Raw genomic sequence first — 18,767 nt, forward strand, 5'->3', positions numbered from 1 at the left:
AGCTGGTCTTTCTGCTTCAAGAAACGTGAACTTTGACTGGGATTGACACCATATTCTTTAGCAATAGATGCTCGATTGTTTGTTTTCTAATTTTTTAAGAACTTCTATTCAGTCAGTGTTGAAGTCTTACAGTTCCACCGCAACAACGACCCCGGTGTACGCCCTAACAACATTCTTTCGCTTATTCTGCCTGTGGCAGTTAAAGAGGCAGTAAATTTGAAATCTTGTTGGTTGTCACGCGACAATCGGCTTCCATATTACATGCGCGCGCTTATGCGGAGTCTTTCCTGCAGAGGAGCGGTCTTGAACCATGCATATAAGTGAATCTTGCACTTATCAGTGGTGCGCTAAAACAAAGCTTGTCCCCATAGAAATTGATGGTGCCAAAAACGGGACCAAAGTACAGCATGCAGGTAAACAGAGCATGCTCTTATCCGACGTGCACTTAAATGGAGTGCACTGTATTGCTGGGAATTCCTTCTGTCACTCTGAAAGGAGGACTTAGGCTGAAAGTTGGTCCTCTGATAAAACAGACCACCCAGGACTGTAACTTTTGGCATCCTTTAGACAAGATCGAGCTTGAGAGGACTGGAAGACGACTTTGGCTTGTCTACAGGCAAACGCTGGGATTTAGTCTCTTAAATCCTTCACCAATTTCTCCAAAGAGTAATTTGCTCTTGAAAAGAAGCTGCTTCAAGACCGCATCTATGGCCCAATTGAGAAGCCATAGCAATCTTTGGCCTGTAACCAATAAGGAATCTGTTTAGCAGAAGCTCCAATAAGGTCATATAAAAAGGCCGCTAGCAGGGGCATTTTCGAAAGAGAAGGGTGCCCATCTTCCGACACAAATCGGGAGATGGGCGTCCTTCTCTCAGGGTCACCCAAATCGGCATTTGGTCGACTTGGTCCATTTTTTTTCACGACCAAGCCTCAAAAAGGTGCGTGAACTGACCAGATGACCACCGGAGGGAATCGGGGATGATCTCCCTGACTCCCCCCCAGTGGTCACTAACCACCTCCCACCCCAAAAAAAAAAAACCAACTTTAAAAACTTTTGTCTTTTTTTTTTTTTTTTTTAAAGAGTATGGGTGAAGGATGTCCTTCACTATGCCTCCGTCCCTGCAACAGCAGTTGAGGACATCCATGCCTGGATGTTTCTGTGAGAAGGACGTCCATGCCTGGATGTTTCTGTGAGGACGTCCATGTCTGCTATGCATCTGACACCCCCTTTATTTATTTGGCTTTTGGATCACAAGTAGCAGCAGTGGGATTTGAACTGGCCACCTCTGGATTGCAAGACCAGTGCTCTAACCACTAGGCCACTCCTCCACTCTACTCCCTTCCCTTGAAATTTGGCTGTCCCTGGGTGGGGGGGGGGGGGCAGTATGCAGCTACCTGGGGGGGGGGGGGTATGTGTGTGTCAGTGGAGGCATAACGAAGGCGTGGACGTCCTTCTTTCAAACATTTTGGATGTCCTCAACTGCCCCCCCCCCCCCACACACATGGACGTCCTTCTCACAGAAACATCACATTTTGGACGTCCTCAACTATCGTTGCAGGGACGGAGGCATAGCGAAGGACGTCCTTCACCCATACTCTTAAAAAAAAAAAAAAAAAACGTCGTCCCTGACGAGCACTTGGACGTTTTCACCTGGACTTGTATTTTTCTAAGGTTGTAGATGGCAATTTATTTAAGGTTGTAGACAGCTATTATACACGCAGCTTGTCTGCATGTATGAAGCTGTCTTTGGCACTGGCTTCTCCTCCTAAGGAAGGAAATCGTGTGCAAACGAGCTAACAGCAAGCAGCTCATTTGCATGCGATTTCCTTCATGCATGGAGGAGTAGCCTAGTGGTTAGTGCAGTGGACTTTGATCCTGGGGAACTGAGTTCGATTCCCACTGCAGCTCCTTGTGACTCTGGACAAGCCACTTAACCCTCCATTGCCCCTGGTACAAAATAAGTACCTGAATATATGTAAACCACTTTCAATGTAGTTGCAAAAAACCTCAGAAAGGCAGTATATTGTCCAATTTCCCCTTCCCTTTCTGAATCGCTAAGGGATCAGTAAGGGAAGGGCTTTTTCCGTTCAGTTAGTGCATCAGTTAGTCCATTGCAGTGCCCCCTAGGGTGCCCGGTTGCTGTCCTGGCATGTCAGGGGGACCAGTGAACTACGAATGCTGGCTCCTCCCATGACCAAATGACTTGGATTTGGTCGTTTTTGAGATGGGCGTCCTCGGTTTCCATTATGGCCGAAAATCGGGGATGACCATCTCTAAGGTGAGTATGTTATAATGCTGTTGTATCGCTCCATGGTGCGACCGCACCTTCAGTATTGTTTTCAATTCCGGTCGCCGCATCTCAAGAAAGATATAGCAGAATTGGAAAAGGTGCAGTGAAGTGCGACAAAAATGATAGGACGACTTCCCTATGAAGAAAGACTAAGGAGGCTAGGGCTTTTCAGTTTGGAGAAGAGACGGCTGAGGGGAGACATGATAGAGGTATATAAAATAATGAGTGGAGTGGAACAGGTGGATGTGAAGCGTCTGTTCACGTTTTCCAAAAATACTAGGACTAGGGGGGGCATGCGATGAAACTACAGTGTAGTAAATTTAAAACAAATAGGAGAAAATTTTTCTTCACCCAACGCATAATTAAACTCTGGAATTCATTGCCGGAGAACGTAGTGAAGGCGGTTAGCTTGGCAGAGTTTAAAAAGAGGTTGGACGGTTTCCTAAAGGACAAGTCAATAGACCGCTACTAAATGGACTTGGGAAAAAATCCACAATTTCGGGAATAACTTGTATAAAATGTTTGTACGTTTGGGTAGCTTGCCAGGTGCACTTGACCTGGATTGGCCGCTGTCGGGAACAGGATGCTGGGCTCGATGGACCTTTGGTCTTTTCCAGTATGGCATTACTTATGTACTTATAAATGCTGAGATTTGGGCGTCCCCGACCGTATTATCGAAATGAAAGATAGACGCCCATCTTGTTTCGATAATACGAGTTTCCCCGCCCCTTCACCAGGACGTCCTTAGAGATGGTAGTCCCCATTCGATTATGCCCCTCTAGGTATGCCAATCCAGTTTCAATATTGGGAATATCTGGGAAGGATGGAGAATCTGGGTCAGAAAGGGCAACTGTTGTCCTCCTAATCCAAGATAAACAGGCCCTAGCTGCACAGGAACCGCAAACAGATGCCTGCAGAGACAAGGTCACCACCTCAAAGGAAAGCTTTAGGGCAGACTTTCTGTCTTGAACATCTTTCAGAGCTATCCCACCCTCAACTGGGAGGGTAGTCTTAGTAACAGCTGCCCCAGAGCATCCATCTTGGGTAACTTCAGCTTATCTAATTCCTCCTGGGATACCAAACAAAGGCAAGCCATAGCCCTTGCTACCCAAAGCCTAGTATCTGGAGTTTTTCACTGAGCTAGAATCAGCTCCTGTATGGCCTCATGTACTGGGAGGGACTTAGGAGGTGCTTAGTGCTAGCTATCATAGGATTAGATACTGAGGGAATCTGTGAATTTGGAGAAGAGATATTTAAAACCTTCAATGCCTTGGTAATAAATGAAGGCAACTCCTCCCTATGGAAAATGCAGAGAGCTGTAGGGTCATCTGATTCAGTTAAAGGAATCTCCCCTTCCTCCAGTAATTCAGGCAAGGCAGAGGGAACCGATACCATAGAAAGTCCATCCCTCAAAGATATTTGGAGGAGGAGAGGAAGCATGACCCATGTCTAAGAGATAATCAACCCTTCTTTTCTTAGATGCAGAAGAAGGAAGACAGCCCCCAGAAACTGAGGCACAGGAGAATGTCAGCATTGTGAATGCAGAGGACACCACGTTAGAAGTCTGATGTTGCAATTAAAATTGCCCAATTTTGGTCAGTATGGGATTTTCAGAACTTAGTCCCCTGATGAAGCTTGCAAAAAAGTGAAATGCAGAGCCTCACTAGGAGCAATATTTAAAGTTAAGTGTTTATCACATTTTCTACAATTTATGGAATAGATACTGATACAGAGACTTATGTTGATAGTTAAAGTTTAAATCATTAATATCAAGACTGGAATAAAGTTATCAAGTGTGAAATAGAATGCACGGGATTAAATTAAAAATAAAAAGGAGGTTTTTTGAGACTGACGAGAAAAATGGAGTCTGATAAAACATAGGCACAAATACATTTATTTGTTGCCACAATCTGGACATTTGAGGTCTTTTTTCCTCCTTAAGAGGTAAAAAAATAATTTTGATATTTTCTTTATACAGGAGTTAGCAGAACATATAAACCTTCACCTTAAATTGTGAGGTGCAGGAGAGCCAGAAAAGGAAAGCTCACTTCAAAAGAAATGCCTGATACATTAATAGAACAATGTCAGGGGAAAATGGAACCTGTGCTACAGAAGCTGCAGTAAAAGCCACCTCAGGCTGAATCAACAGAAACAGAGAAATGCCAGGTGTAACAGGGAGACCGCTGATAAAACCTGGCACCGCAGGGCTCCAAAAAGGCTGCCAGTGCTGTATCCAGATCTGAGCCGGCAGAGAAAACAGCACGGGAACTCGATGTGCCCGCCATAATGCTGCCCCAGCACAAGTGCCTGAACACCATTAGAGAGGACTGACAAGCACTGACCCGCTGAAGAACACTACTGCAGAGTCAGTCAATTCGCTAAGCAAGTCCTCAGGGAAAAGCCATGGTAAATGCGGAGCTGACAGGAAATAAAAATGTAAAGGAGCCCTTGCCCTCCCAACAGCAGCACGGATTCAGGTAGTATATCTGCAAAAGAGAAGCTGGATTTGTCTGGACCAGACACTCAACCCCCTCCCAGAATGAGCCACTCACAATAAGGAAAACTGTGATTTTTAGAGGCAAAAACTTTTTTTTGTCTGTGAGGAAAGAGAAGTTGCAGCAGAAGGGGGAAGATGGACGTGGCACCCCCAGGTGTAGCCCACTAAGGTACCAGCTATAGCCTAATACACCCCCAAGTCTCAACTGAACCAAAATAGTAATAGGAGTCAGCCAAAGCAGCAGAAACCAGAAGCCACCAGGAGACCCTCCTGCTGCCTGCTGGAGATAAAAGATATACAAATTAAACAGAAGTCTCACCTTCCTTATAAGGCAGAGTTCATTTGTGTTTTCTCCACCTGCTGGTAGACGGACACAACCCATCAGTTTCAGGATTCATACGCTGCTGATAAGGAATTAACATTTTCACAAAAATGCAACTCAAAGGTATAGTAAAGTTTTTTGTATTAAGGCATCTGCACAGCAATTAGCATACATCATTCCTTGTTATGCTCATAGGTAATGAGCAGTTTTGCATCATTTTGTATCTCAACTCATCATCATAGTCTTTGCAATAAAACTCTTACAAGCTAAATTTATGCACATTAAGGGGGTAATTTTATAATAGGCTTCAAGAACCAGGCCCACAGTGCTCAAATTTACACCTGCTCTGAAAAGGTGTAAATGTATGCATGTACTCTATGCATTTACCTACATAGTTTCTGCCACTGCTCAAACTATGCCCCTAGGAATGCCTACACATCAATCATGCGTAAAAGCAAGCACGCTATAAATGTGCATGTTTTACATATGAAACATGGCTCTCATAAAACTGTGTGGCTAAGCACACGTGCTCAAGAAGCACAAAACCATCCAAAAAGAAAGAGGAGGTAAACATAGATCCCTAAGAACCTGCCCTATATAAATAGAGAGAGTGCGGGGAACACATCTAATCATAAAACGTAGATAGAATTGTAGAAAATCATCAGTAAGGACTCATTTGAGTCTAAGAGCTTACAATATGAAATCACCAATATCTCAGGCCTTTCAATATGCTCTCCTTACATCATAGGAATTTCCATATGCTCAAATTAATCAAAAAGTGTCAGTGGGGATATATCTGTAAAGTATCAAGTTCATAACCCACATTCCATCTAGAATACATTGAAACAAATGCAATACAGCATATAGACGCCGTTCATCTAAATATATAAATAATGAGGTCACTAAAGCTGGCATTTACCTTAGAAATGATGGGAGAATGCTTGACAGTCCCTGCTTTGATACTTCTTCCTCAGGAGCAGACCCCCATGTGTGTCCATTCATTTAAACAGACCACACACATCTTTGGTTACAATCAAAGGACAGCGTGGTCTGTTTAAATGAATGGACACTCATTGTGGGGTCTGCTTCTGAGGAAGTAGTATCGAGCAGTCTCCCATTTTTCTACACTTCTAGGATGAGGCCACCAAAGCTGGCACTTATAATTTATACATTTAGATGGTCGCCGTCTGTATTGCATTTGTTTCAATGGCTATCAGACAGCTCACTTCATGCAGAATTCAAGGATTTTTCGATAAAGGTCTTTTTAAAGACCATATTTCCTCAACTGCTTGCATAGACATTTATTGACCATTTGATTGTTGTACATATTTTATAAAAAGATTCTTGATGCAGGCTCACTGCTGAAACATGGTGCTGTGTCACGTCTTCACCAATAAACTATCTACTAGCACTTGAAGTCTCCTCATTTATTCCTGGTTAGACAGGTCTATTTCCCACTCCTCTTGTTTTGTTTTTTTTAAATCTCTGGCATCCTTTGCTCTCCTACATACTCGCTTGTCTGATATTCCATCTCGCCTCCAAAATAGTTTACTTCTGCTGCCCATTTGGCACTTATGGAGAGAACTACTTCTTACCTGAAATCAAGTTCCCCATAGTAGTGTGTTACTGCCATCGGCAGGAAATGTATTCCAACCTGGCTTGGATAATGCTGCGTTTCAGAAATGGAGAACTCAGGGTATTATCTTTCTGGAGCATTTAATGCATGCTGATGGTTCAATTTTGTCTTGTGAAGAGTTCCAATAGAGATTCTCTAATGCACCATCAGATCAGTTTGCATATTCACAGGTTACTCATTTCTTTCATACCTTACCCTCAGGCACTTTGAATTTCCGGTTTGGGTAGCAGTTATGGGAGTTTCTTGAGGGTGATGTGGTGGGCCAGATCTCCTCCTCATGGTTTTACAAAATGTTGTCTTAGCATCTACCTTCTATAGAGTACACTGCACTGCAGGATGCATGGACTAAGGATTTAGGGAGGCCTTTGAGATTCACATTTGATGTTCACATCTTTTCAACAATTACAACCTTGATACATCAGGCAGAGTTGCAGGAAAGTCATTATCAGGTGATACATCGTGCTTATTTTTCCACAGAGTAGAGGCTTTTCGGGCAGGTTGTGCAAATTCTGCTTGTCTTAAATGTACTACTCATGAAAACACATTAGTTCATGGTTATGGACCTGTAGAAAGATTTGGGGTTTTTGGGTGGCTCTTGTCACATATTTGCAGAACCTTTTGGGACGTCCTCTTTCTTTCTCAATGGAGGGTATTTTATTTAATAGATTGTCCTTCTTATGGATATGAGGCAAGGGGGTTTGCTCTTTTTTGGGAAAGGCTTTTATTCTGGGCAAGAAATGCATTTTAAATCATTGGACTTTGGAATCACCATCCACCTTTTGATATTGGCAGAACAAATTACACGCTCTGATGTTGTGGAAGTCTTTTGCATCCAAAATCACCCTAAAAGTCAAAAGTCCTTTTTGAGTGTTTGGGACCCTTATCTGACCTTGATTTCTCTGGCTGCAAGTAGCCATGTTCTGAATACCTTCCAGGATAAGAAATAGATACTTTAATGGCTTAAGAGGGTGAGTAAGGGGAGGGGGGTTTATGGGGTTTTCAGGCAGAGGAGGGGGGGGGGGGAGAGAGTGGCAGTTTGAGGTAATTAGAGCACAGACTTCAAACCAAACAGTTTTATTCTGGTTGTACTGAAGTTTTTTTGAGGGGAGTGGGGTTGGGGGAAGGAGTTTATATGTTTCAACTGTAATGCTGTTTTTTTTATTGGATGTCCTGTTTACACTAATTCTAATAAAAAGAATGTTAATAATAAAATGCATGTTAGTGTGGTCATTTATTATCCTGCAGACATATTTAAAATTAAAAACAAAACAAAAAAAAACAGTTCACCTGCACTTGGGCCAGGAAAATTTGTGCCAGGTCTAGGGCAATGTAGAAGGGTTGGTTGAGAGATGCGGGTAACTAGCAGCATCTCTCCTCTCTCTCCATCCAAACCACCCTATCTTGGATTGCTTCCTGACCTGCCTCCCCCAACATCAATGTTTCCCAGGTGGTCCCACTCCTGACCCAAAGATGATCTGGTGGTCTAGTGCCCCCCCATCCACCTACCTACACTCGCCCAACAACCCACAAATTCTCTCGGTAGTATAGTAGTCCTCTTCCCCCCCCCCTCCCTGGTCTCAAACAGGTAGTCTAATGCTCCTCCAGTCACACCCAAGCCGAAGCCCCCAACCCCATACTCCGAGTGATGCCCAATTGCTCCTGCCTCAGTCACTGTCACCTTCAAAATAGCGACGCCTGCCCCTTATATGGTAAACTGACCCTGCCCTGTGAATTCCAGGCTTATTGTGGTACAGAAAATACACTTACCTGACCCAGCTCGATAAACTGCTGCCAGGCACCCATGACGCAGGTCAACAGATCCATGATTTGGACTGCGGTACACAGGACTATAGTATGTTCTCCCTTCATAGATTGGTGTAATATGCAGCTCAGGGGATACAGAAGAACACAGTTCTTGTCCAAGTTGGCTCTGTTGACTGGCATATGAACTCCTTAACCCTGAAAGGAAGAAAATAAATTGTGTTACAGATAAAACAAAATATGATCAAAAATATTTTTAGATCATTTAGTCACCAGTTGAGTACATAGTTAAGAATTCAGTTCCTTTTATAAAATTTGACCATCTCTGGGAAATGGTGACTAAAGTATCAAACAAAAATGAGGCTTTAATGAATTATATTAGAGCAAACAATTTAATATCGCAGTCTTTTGTATGAAAAAATAAAGCTACAGAAGTTCAAACGTAACTTCCTCATACTGCTTATGGTCACAAATATTTAATTCCTCACTCATTATAACAACCCATAATTGAAAATTACTACTAGTCTGTCAGAAGTCTTGTTAACCTGGAAGCAACACAGCACAGACCATCTTCAAAGAGGCGTGCCATAATTTATCTGACATCTCATGAAACAACTTGGGTTGGGGAATACACTTTGGAAACTGGAACTGGTTGGAAACTTTGTTGTAGTACACATATCGTAACATACAAAAAAAATTAACTTATCTTATGACATTGCTAACCTGATGCAGTTTTTCTTACATCTCTCAATCAAAAAGATTTTAAATAATTAATCTGACACTGAAGTTAATTTTATAGCAGCATGCCTAGGTCAACTGGGTAGGAAGGTACCTATTTTGGCCCTATTTTATAGAAGGCACATAAGTGCCTATGGAGCTCGGTTTCACAAAACCTTCCAAATTGGTATTTTCAAAACCAATTTTTCGAAGTTTTTTTTTCTATGAAGTCCGTCAGAAGTGCGTTCAAATCACAAGGGGGCGTGTCAGGGGCGGGATCTAGGTGTTCCTGACACTTGGATGTTTTTCAGCCATAGTGGAAGAAAACAAAACCGCCCAGGATTAAAACTATAAAAAAACTATTTTTTTTTAAATAATAAGACACAAAAAGGTGCCTTAAATGACCAGTTGACCACTGGAGAGAATCAGGGATGACCTCTCCTTATTCCCTCAATGGTCACTAACCCCCCCACCACAAAAAAAAAATGTGATTTAAAACATTACTTGTCAGCCTCTATTACATCCTCAGATGTTACACTCAGGTCCATTAGATCAGCATGCAGGTCCCTGGAGTTGTCTAGTGGTGGGTGCAATGCACTATAGACAGGTAGATCCAGGCCCATACCTACCCCTCTACCTGTTACACTTGCAGAGGAAACTGAGCCCTCCAAAACTCACCAGAAACCCACTGTACCTGCATATAGGTGCCCCTTTCACCTGTAAGGGCTATGGTAGTGGTGTACAATTGGTTGTAGTGTTTTTTTTTTTTTTTTTGGGGGGGGGGGGGGCTCAACAGACAGATAAAGGCGCAATGGTGAGATGTGTACCTGGGAGAATTTTATGAAGTCCACTGCAGTGCCCCCTAGGGTGCCCTCTTGCTTTCCTGGGATGTTTGTGGGACCAGTCTAAAAAAACGCTGGCTCCTCCTACATCCCAATAGCTTGATTTTGTGTGTTTTGTACTTGGAAGATTTTTTGTCGAAAATGGACCAAAAAACAAAACGTCCATATCACAAAACCTTATTCGAAACAATATTTTTGAAAAAAAGAGAGACATTCTTTCCTATTCAGATTTTGGAAGTTTTTTGCAAAATGTCCGAAGTTGGACTTAAATGCCATATCAAAAATGCCCCTCCATGTGTCTTTATAAAATACTAATACAAATCCAGAAACTAATAATGTCTACCTCGAAAGAGAGGGCACTGCGCCTGCTCTCAAGCAGGGATACATGTCTGAGCATAGATCAGCATATGGTGAAATTACGCCTTTCCTGATAATTTCCTTAACTAGTCAGATGCACCATTCTGAATATGTGGATGTTATCCCCTGCTACCAGCAGATGAAGGTAGAGAAAAGGCTAGGCTCTTCCCAGTGAATTCACCAGTAAAACCTACTGGTGCTCAGTGGAAATCTTAAATATGTCTCTGCCAAAGCAACAGAAGACCCTTCATAATGCACACCTAAGCCATCAACCACTGCAGCTGCAATGATAACCAAGCGAGCATAACATAACATCACAGAGTGACACTCACTACCTTATATCTCCGAGGATTAACTCATTGTTTCTCACATTATCCGATTCCTTTCATTCAATTAAAAAAATAAATAAATAAAAAAGTAAGCACAGAACACCCTTAGAGCCCCAGGCTTTGGTCTACCAAGGGCAGGTTTCAGAATGGTGTAGTCAACTAAAAGAAAGGAAATTATCAAGTACAACAATTTCACTTTCCTTGTTGTCTAGGCTGCACCATTCTGAACACATGGGATGTAGCCAAGCAGAACTACTGGGCGGGGGAAGACAAAGCTCCCCCACTCCCCGAGGATAACTCTCAAAGTCTGATCCTGACTAGCATGTCCAACCTGTAATGCTTCACAAAGCAATGAAGCAACAACCACATTGCTGCCCTACAGATCTCTGGAGTGACCTTCCAGGCCTCTACCCTAGAGGTTGTCCGAGTTCTTGTCGAGAAAGCTTTCAAACCTGGAGGCACTGGCCAATTTCTACAAATCTACTACGTGACAGTGGCCTTAGAGAAAACCTGGAATAGAACAAAGATGATTGGACAGACTAAATACACTGGTCTCTTCCAAGTAGAGAAGCAATGTCCTCTGAGCACAGGGATCGGACCCCTCTTCCAGAAAGGAGGGCAAACATATCTTGGTCCACGTGCAACACCTTGGGCAAAAAGGAAGAAACCATGTTGATAGACACAAAGTCCTTCGAAAAAGAGAGGAATGGGTCCTAACAGGACAACATCTAACTCCGAGACCCTGCGAGCTGAACCGATCACAAGTACAAAAACCACCTTGAGGGATAGGTTCTTAATCGGGTTCGAAGAGAGCCCCAGAGAGCACACGAAGAACCAAATTCAGGTCCCAGGAAAAAAAGGAAGGATGCATCAGAAGCCATGAAGAATGACTCCCTTCAAAAAGCAGGCTACCTTCCCATGTGCTCTCAGGGAGAAGACCCTATTCACTTTGCCATGAAAACTGGAAAAAGCAGTGACATGGACTGAGGTAATTCAGTACCAGCTCCTCATCCAGTCCATGCTGCAAAAAACATAACACATCAGAAATCTGTGCCTTCCGTGGAGAGAGAGCCCACTCAGCAGCCCACTGTACAAAAACCTTCCAGATACAAATATAAGTCAAGGATGTGGAAGACTTCCAGGATTTAAGGGGGATCCCAAAAGAGTAAAAACAGGTTTTATGATGCTTATCCAGGGAATTTGTCCAAACTTTTCTTAAACCCTGCTAAGTAAGCTAACTGCTTTTACCACATTTTCTGGCAACAAATTCCAGTTTAATTACATGTTGAAGGAAGAAATATTTTCTTCAATTTATTTTAAACTAGTAAAAAAGGCCCGTTTCTGACACATATGAAACGGGCGCTAGCAAGGTTTTCCTCATAATGTGTATGTTTTGGAGAGTGTATGTGAGAGTGACTGTGTGTGATAGAGAGAGTGAAAGTGTGAGTGTGTGTGTGTGTGTGTGTGTGTGAGAGAGAGAGTGAGTCTGGGTGTGAGCGTGTCTGTGAGAGAGTGTGTGTGTGAGAATGAGAGTGTGTGCAATTGCGTATGGGAGACACAGTGTGATAGAGAGAGAGAGAGTGTGTTTCACACAGATACAGTGTGTGCGTGAATGACAGTGTGTGTGAGGCACAGATTGTCTGTGAGACTGAGTGTATGAGACCAAGCGAGTATGTAAGTGACTGTGTGACACATAGAGAGTGAATGTGATACAATGTGAGACAGAGTGTATGAGAGTGAGAGACAGAAACACATTGTCTGTGAGAGAGAGAGTGTATGTGTGTGTGACAGAGATACCTCCCTCCCTCCCTCCCTCCCTCTCTATGGTGTCAGGCCCCCCTCTTTCTCTGGTGTCTGAGATTGCTGCCACTGCACCTAAGCAATTGGTGTGCTGGAGGAGAGGAAGAGAGAGAGAGAGTGTGTGTGTGGGGTGGGGGGGATGTGTTGGAGGGGTTCAGCTTGGAAGAAGAGGGGTGTGGGGGATTCTGGATGCGCTGCCAGATGAAAGTAAGTGAGTATGTGTGTGTGTGTGTGTGGGGGTTCAGGAAGCAATGGCAGATGACAGAGTGAGGGAGTGTGTGTGTGTGGGGGGGGGGGGGGGGGGGGGGGGCAGGGGGTACAGGAAGCGCTGCCAGATGAGAGAGTGAGTGTGTGTGTATGGGGTTTCATGAAGCGCTCCCATCCTTGAACCCCCTCCCCACCTCAGTCCCCTTCTCTCATTCAAGAACCCCCTCCCCAGTCTCTCCCATCCAAAAACCCCAGTCCCCTCCCCACCCGTCCCCTTCTCCAATCCGAGAACCCCCTCCCCAGTGTCTCCCATCCAAAAACCCCAGTGCCCTTCCCACCCGTCCCCTTCAAGCATCCAAGAACCCCCTCCCCCATCCTTGAACCCCCTCCCCACCTCAGTCTCCTTCTCCCATTCAAGAACCCCCTCCCCAGTCTCTCCCATCCAAAAACCCCAGTCCCCTCCCCACTCGTCCTCTTCAAGTATCCAAGAACCCCCTCCCCACCTCAGTCCCCTTCTCCCATTCAAGAATTCCAGTCCTCTCCCCATCCGTCCCCTTCTCCCATCCGAGAACCCCCTCCCCAGTCTCTCCCATCCAAGAACCCCAGTCCCCTCCCCACCCGTCCCCTTCAACTATCCAAGAACCCCCTCCCCACCCCCTTCTGCTTCTCCCATCCATGAACCCCTCCCACCTCAGTCTCCTTCCCATTTGAGAACCCCCTCCCCCCACCTGAGAGCCCCACACCCTTCTCCCATCTGAGTCCCTCCCCACCTACCAGCTCCATTCTCCTGCCGCCCAGGCCCACCACCCTCACTGCCTTAAAAAAAAAACCAATTTGAAGCACTGGAGTAACAGGCAGCAGCGCCTCGCGTCTGCCCTTCTACTAAAAATCTCTTCCACGACGTCATTGGGCCTTCCCACATTGAGTCCCACCCGCCCTCGCGGTAATTGGAAGTTACCTGAGAGGAGGGCGGGACTCAATGTGGGAAGGCCCAATGACGTCGTCGAAGAGATTTTTAGTAGAAGGGCAGACGCGAGGCGCTGCTGCCTGTTACTCCAGCGCTTCAAATTGGGTTTTAAAGGCAGGACAGCGCCGGGAGCGGACTCGCAGCACCCCCCACCCGCTGACATCTGGGGCGGAGCGCCTCCACCACGTCGCCGTCGCGCGTTGCTGGGAGAGGACTCGGAGCACCCCCCCCACCTGCTGACATCTGGGGCGGAGCGCCCCCACCACGTCGCCGTCGCGCGTTGCTGAACTTGGGAGGGAGGGAGAGTGGTGCTCGGTCGGGGCGGGGCTACCTGAGGAGCGCGCGGCGCGGTTGGTAGCCAGCGTTTCCTTGGCAGGGGGAGGAGTAGGGAAACACGCTCCGCGTGTTTCCCTACTCCTCCCCCTTCCTTGATGCGGTCCCTGCTTTCATTTTTCTGTTGGTTTTCCGCCCTCGACGTCATGACGTTTGACGCGAGGGCGGGGCAGCAAGTCGTTCAGTGGCTTCACCACCACGAACTTACGAACCGTTCTGGGAGTCTGAGTGACTTCAGAACGTTGTCCTCAGAACGTTGAGGGTGCCTTTTATTATATTAGATGTATTACTTAGCACCTTTATTATGTGCCCTCTAGTTCTTGTATTTTTGGGCAAACAAGTGATTCACATCTACCCATTCCACTCCACTCAGTATTTTATAGACTATCATATCTCTCCTCAGCCTTCTCTTCTCCAAGCTGAAGAACCCTAACCTCTTCAGCCTTTCTCCATATAGGGAAGTCATCCTGTCCCCTTTATCATTTGTGTTGCCCTTTTCTGCACCTTTTCTAATGCCAATATATCTTTTATGAGTTGCAATGACCAAAACTGCACACAATATTCAAGGTGTGGTCACAACATGGAGTGATACAAAAGCATAAATTATCTCATTTTTGTTTTCCATTCCTTGCTTAACATTTCTTAACATTCTATTTGCTTTCTTATCTGCCACTGCACACTGAGCAGAGAGTTTCAACGTATAAATGACGATACCTAAATCTTTTTCCTGGGCAGTGACTCCTAATGTGGAACTTTGCATCACATAGCTATAGTTTGGGATCCTCTTCCCTACAAGCATCACTTTGCAGTTGCTCACATTGAATGTCATCTGCCATTTTGATACCCAGTCTCATAAGGTGTTCCTGCAATTTTTCACAATCCTCTTGTGATTTAACAATTTTGTATCATCATCAAATTTAATCACGTCATTCATTATTCCCGTTTCCAGAACATTTATAAATATGTTAAAAAGAACCAGTCCCAAAAAAAATACCTCGGGAACCCCACTATTTACCTTTCTCTATTCAAAATATTGACCATTCAACCCTACTTTCTGTTTTCTATCTTTTAACCAGTTCATAATCCACAATAGGACACTGCCTCCTATCACACGACATTCTAATTTCCTCAGGAGTGGTTCATTAGGCATTTTGTCAAATGCCTTCTGAAAATCCAAACACACAATATCAACCAGCTCAACTCTGTCCACATATTTATTTAACCCTTCAAAGAAATGTAGCAGATTGGTAAGGCAAGATTTCCCTTGGGGTAAATCTACGTTGGTTCTGTCTCATTAATCCATACCTATGTATACTCTCTGTACGTTTATTCTTTATAATAGTCTCCACCATTTTGCCTGGCACAAACATCAGGCTCACCGGTTTATAATTTCCCAGGTCACCTCTGGAACCCTTTTTAAATATTGGCATTACATCGGCTACCCTTCAATCTTCTGGAACCATGCTTATTTTTAAAGATAAATTACATAATAACTCTCCCATTATATGTTTTTAAGCTTCTAGCATTTGTATAGACACTTCCCTATCTTCCCTGTTATGGTGCCACCCTTCAAAGATAACTTGTTCCATGCCATGGATCTTCTGAGCGACTGTTGGCTTTCCCCCAGTTTCTAGTTTAAAAACGGATCCATCTCCCTTTTAAAGTTGATGCCAGCAGCCTAGTTCTACCCTAGTTAAGGTGGAGCCCATGCTTCCAGAATAGGCTCCCTCTTCTCCAGAATGTTGCCCAGTTCCTAACAAATCCTCCTCCCCCGAACCATCATCTCATCCAGCAATGAGACTTCAGAGCTCTGCCTGTCTCTTGGGTCCTGCGCGTGGAATGGGGAGCACTTCTGAAAATACTACCCTGGAGGTTCTGGATTTTGGCATTCTACCCATCAGCCAAAATTTGTATATCAGAACCTCCCTCCCACATTTTCATATATCACTGGAATCCTCATGTACCAAGACAGCTGAATCCTCTCCAGCACTGTCTAAAATCTTACCTAGGTGATGCGTGAGATCCACCATCTTTGCACCAGGTAGGCAAGTAACCAAGCAACCCTTACATCCATCAGCCACCCAGCTATCTACATGCCCTAATGACAGAATTTCCAACTAAAACGGCCATCCTAACCCTTCCCTCCAGGGCAGAATCCCCTGGAAGGCAGGTCTTGGCAATAGAATCAGGTCCTGCCTCTACAAGATGATGATCTCCCTTCAGGGAAGCTTTCTTCACCATGGTAGAGCAAAGGTTGCAAGACTGGAAGTGAGACTTCACTACAAAGTCCCTATAGGCCTCCTCTATATACCTCTGTCTGCCACAGCTACATAAGTACATAAGCAATGCCATACTGGGAAAAGACCAAGGGTCCATCGAGCCCAGCATCTTGTCCATGACAGCGGCCAATCCAGGCCAAGGGCACCTGGCAAGCTTCCCAAACGTACAAACATTCTATACATGTTATTCCTGGGATTTTGGATTTTTCCAAGTCCGTTTAGTAGCGTTTTATGGACTTGTCCTTTAGGAAACCGTCCAACCCCTTTTTAAACTCTGCTAAGCTAACCGCCTTCACCACATTTTCCGGCAATGAATTCCAGAGTTTAATTACACGTTGGGTGAAGAAAAATTTTCTCAGATTTGTTTTAAATTTACTACACTGTAGTTTAATCGCATGCCCCCTAGTCCTAGTATTTTTGGAAAGCGTGAACAGACGCTTCACATCCACCTGTTCCACTCCACTCATTATTTTATATACCTCTATCATGTCTCCCCTCAGCCGTCTCTTCTCCAAGCTGAATAGCCCTAGCCTCCTTAGTCTTTCATAGGGAAGTCATCCCATCCCCGCTATCATTTTAGTCACCCTTCGCTGCACCTTTTCCAATTCTACTATATCTTTCTTGAGATGCGGCGACCAGAATTGAACACAATACTCAAGGTGCGGTCGCACCATGGAGCGATACAACGGCATTATAACATCCTCACACCTGTTTTCCATACCTTTCCTAATAATACCCAACATTCTATTAGCTTTCCTAGCCGCAGAAGCACACTCAGCAGAAGGTTTCAGTGTGTTATCGACGACGACACCCAGATCCCTTTCTTGGTCCGTAACACCTAACGTGGAACCTTGCATGACGTAGCTATAATTCGGGTTCTTTTTTCCCACATGCATCACATTGCACTTGCTCACATTAAATGTCATCTGCCATTTAGCCGCCCAGTCTCCCAGTCTCGTAAGGTCCTCTTGTAATTTTTCACAATCCTCTCGCGAGTTAACGACTTTGAATAACTTTGTGTCATCAGCAAATTTAATTACCTCGCTAGTTACTCCCATCTCTAAATCATTTATAAATATATTAAAAAGCAGCGGTCCTAGCACAGACCCCTGAGGAACCCCACTAACTACCCTTCTCCATTGTGAATACTGCCCATTTAACCCCACTCTCTGTTTCCTATCCTTCAACCAGTTTTCAATCCACAATAGGACATTTCCTCCTATCCCAAGACCCTCCAATTTCCTCTGTAGCCTTTCATGAGGTACCTTGTCAAACGCCTTTTGAAAATCCAGATACACAATATCAACCGGCTCCCCTTTGTCCACATGTTTGTTTACTCCTTCAAAGAATTGAAGTAAATTGGTCAGGCAAGATTTCCCCACACAAAAGCCGTGCTGACTCGGTCTCAGTAATCCATGTCCTCGGATGTGCTCTGTAATTTTGTTTTTAATAACAGCCTCTACCATTTTCCCCGGCACCGACGTCAGACTCACCGGTCTATAATTTCCCGGATCTCCCCTGGAGCCTTTTTTAAAAATGGGCGTTACATTGGCCACCCTCCAATCTTCCGGTACCACGCTCGATTTTAAGGATAATTTGCATATCACTAGCAGTAGCTCCGCAAGCTCATTTTTCAGTTCTATCAGTACTCTAGGATGAATACCATCCGGTCCAGGAGATTTGCTACTCTTCAGTTTGCCGAACTGCCCCATTACGTCCTCCAGGTTTACCGTGAAGTCAGTAAGTTTCTCCGACTCGTCCGCTTGAAATACCATTTCCGACACCGGTATCCCACCCAAATCTTCCTCGGTGAAGACCGAAGCAAAGAATTCATTCAGTCTCTCCGCTACGTCTTTGTCTTCCTTGATCGCCCCTTTTACCCCTCGGTCATCCAGCGGCCCAACCGATTCTTTTGCCGGCTTCCTGCTTTTAATATACCGAAAAAATTTTTTACTATGTTTTTTTGCCTCTAATGCTATCTTTTTTTCGTAATCCCTCTTGGCCTTCTTTATCTGCGCCTTGCATTTGCTTTGACACTCCTTATGCTGCTTCTTCTTATTTTCAGACGGTTCCTTCTTCCATTTTCTGAAGGCGTTTCTTTTAGCCCTAATAGCTTCCTTCACCTCACTTTTCAACCAGGCCGGCTGTCTTTTGGAGTTCCGTCTTTCTTTTCTAATTCGCGGAATATGTATGGCCTGGGCCTCCAGGATGGTATTTTTGAACAGCGTCCATGCCTGTTGTACAATTTTTACTCTCTCAGTTGCCCCCCTAAGTTTTTTTTTTACCGTTCTTCTCATTTTATCATAGTCTCCTTTTTTAAAGTTAAACGCTAACGTATTTGACTTTCTGTGTACAGTTACTTCAAGGTCGATATCAAAACTGATCATATTGTGGTCACTGTTATCAAGCGGCCCCAGTACCATAAAGTC

At 44.5% G+C, this 18,767-nt stretch overlaps 1 protein-coding gene across 1 annotated transcript in view; it reads right to left on the reverse strand.

Annotated features, from left to right (window-relative positions):
* Window positions 1-18,767, reverse strand: part of PKP4 (plakophilin 4) — a gene marked incomplete in the record, with an annotated part of 553,440 nt that overhangs the window by 262,261 nt on the left and 272,412 nt on the right. Inside the window, 1 exon segment of the mRNA XM_030210570.1 lies at window positions 8,514-8,705. Within this exon segment, the coding sequence (XP_030066430.1) occupies window positions 8,514-8,705 (192 nt within the window).

Source organism: Microcaecilia unicolor, chromosome 7 (genome assembly GCF_901765095.1).
Source record: "Microcaecilia unicolor chromosome 7, aMicUni1.1, whole genome shotgun sequence".
Classification (NCBI taxonomy): Eukaryota; Metazoa; Chordata; class Amphibia; order Gymnophiona; family Siphonopidae; genus Microcaecilia; species Microcaecilia unicolor.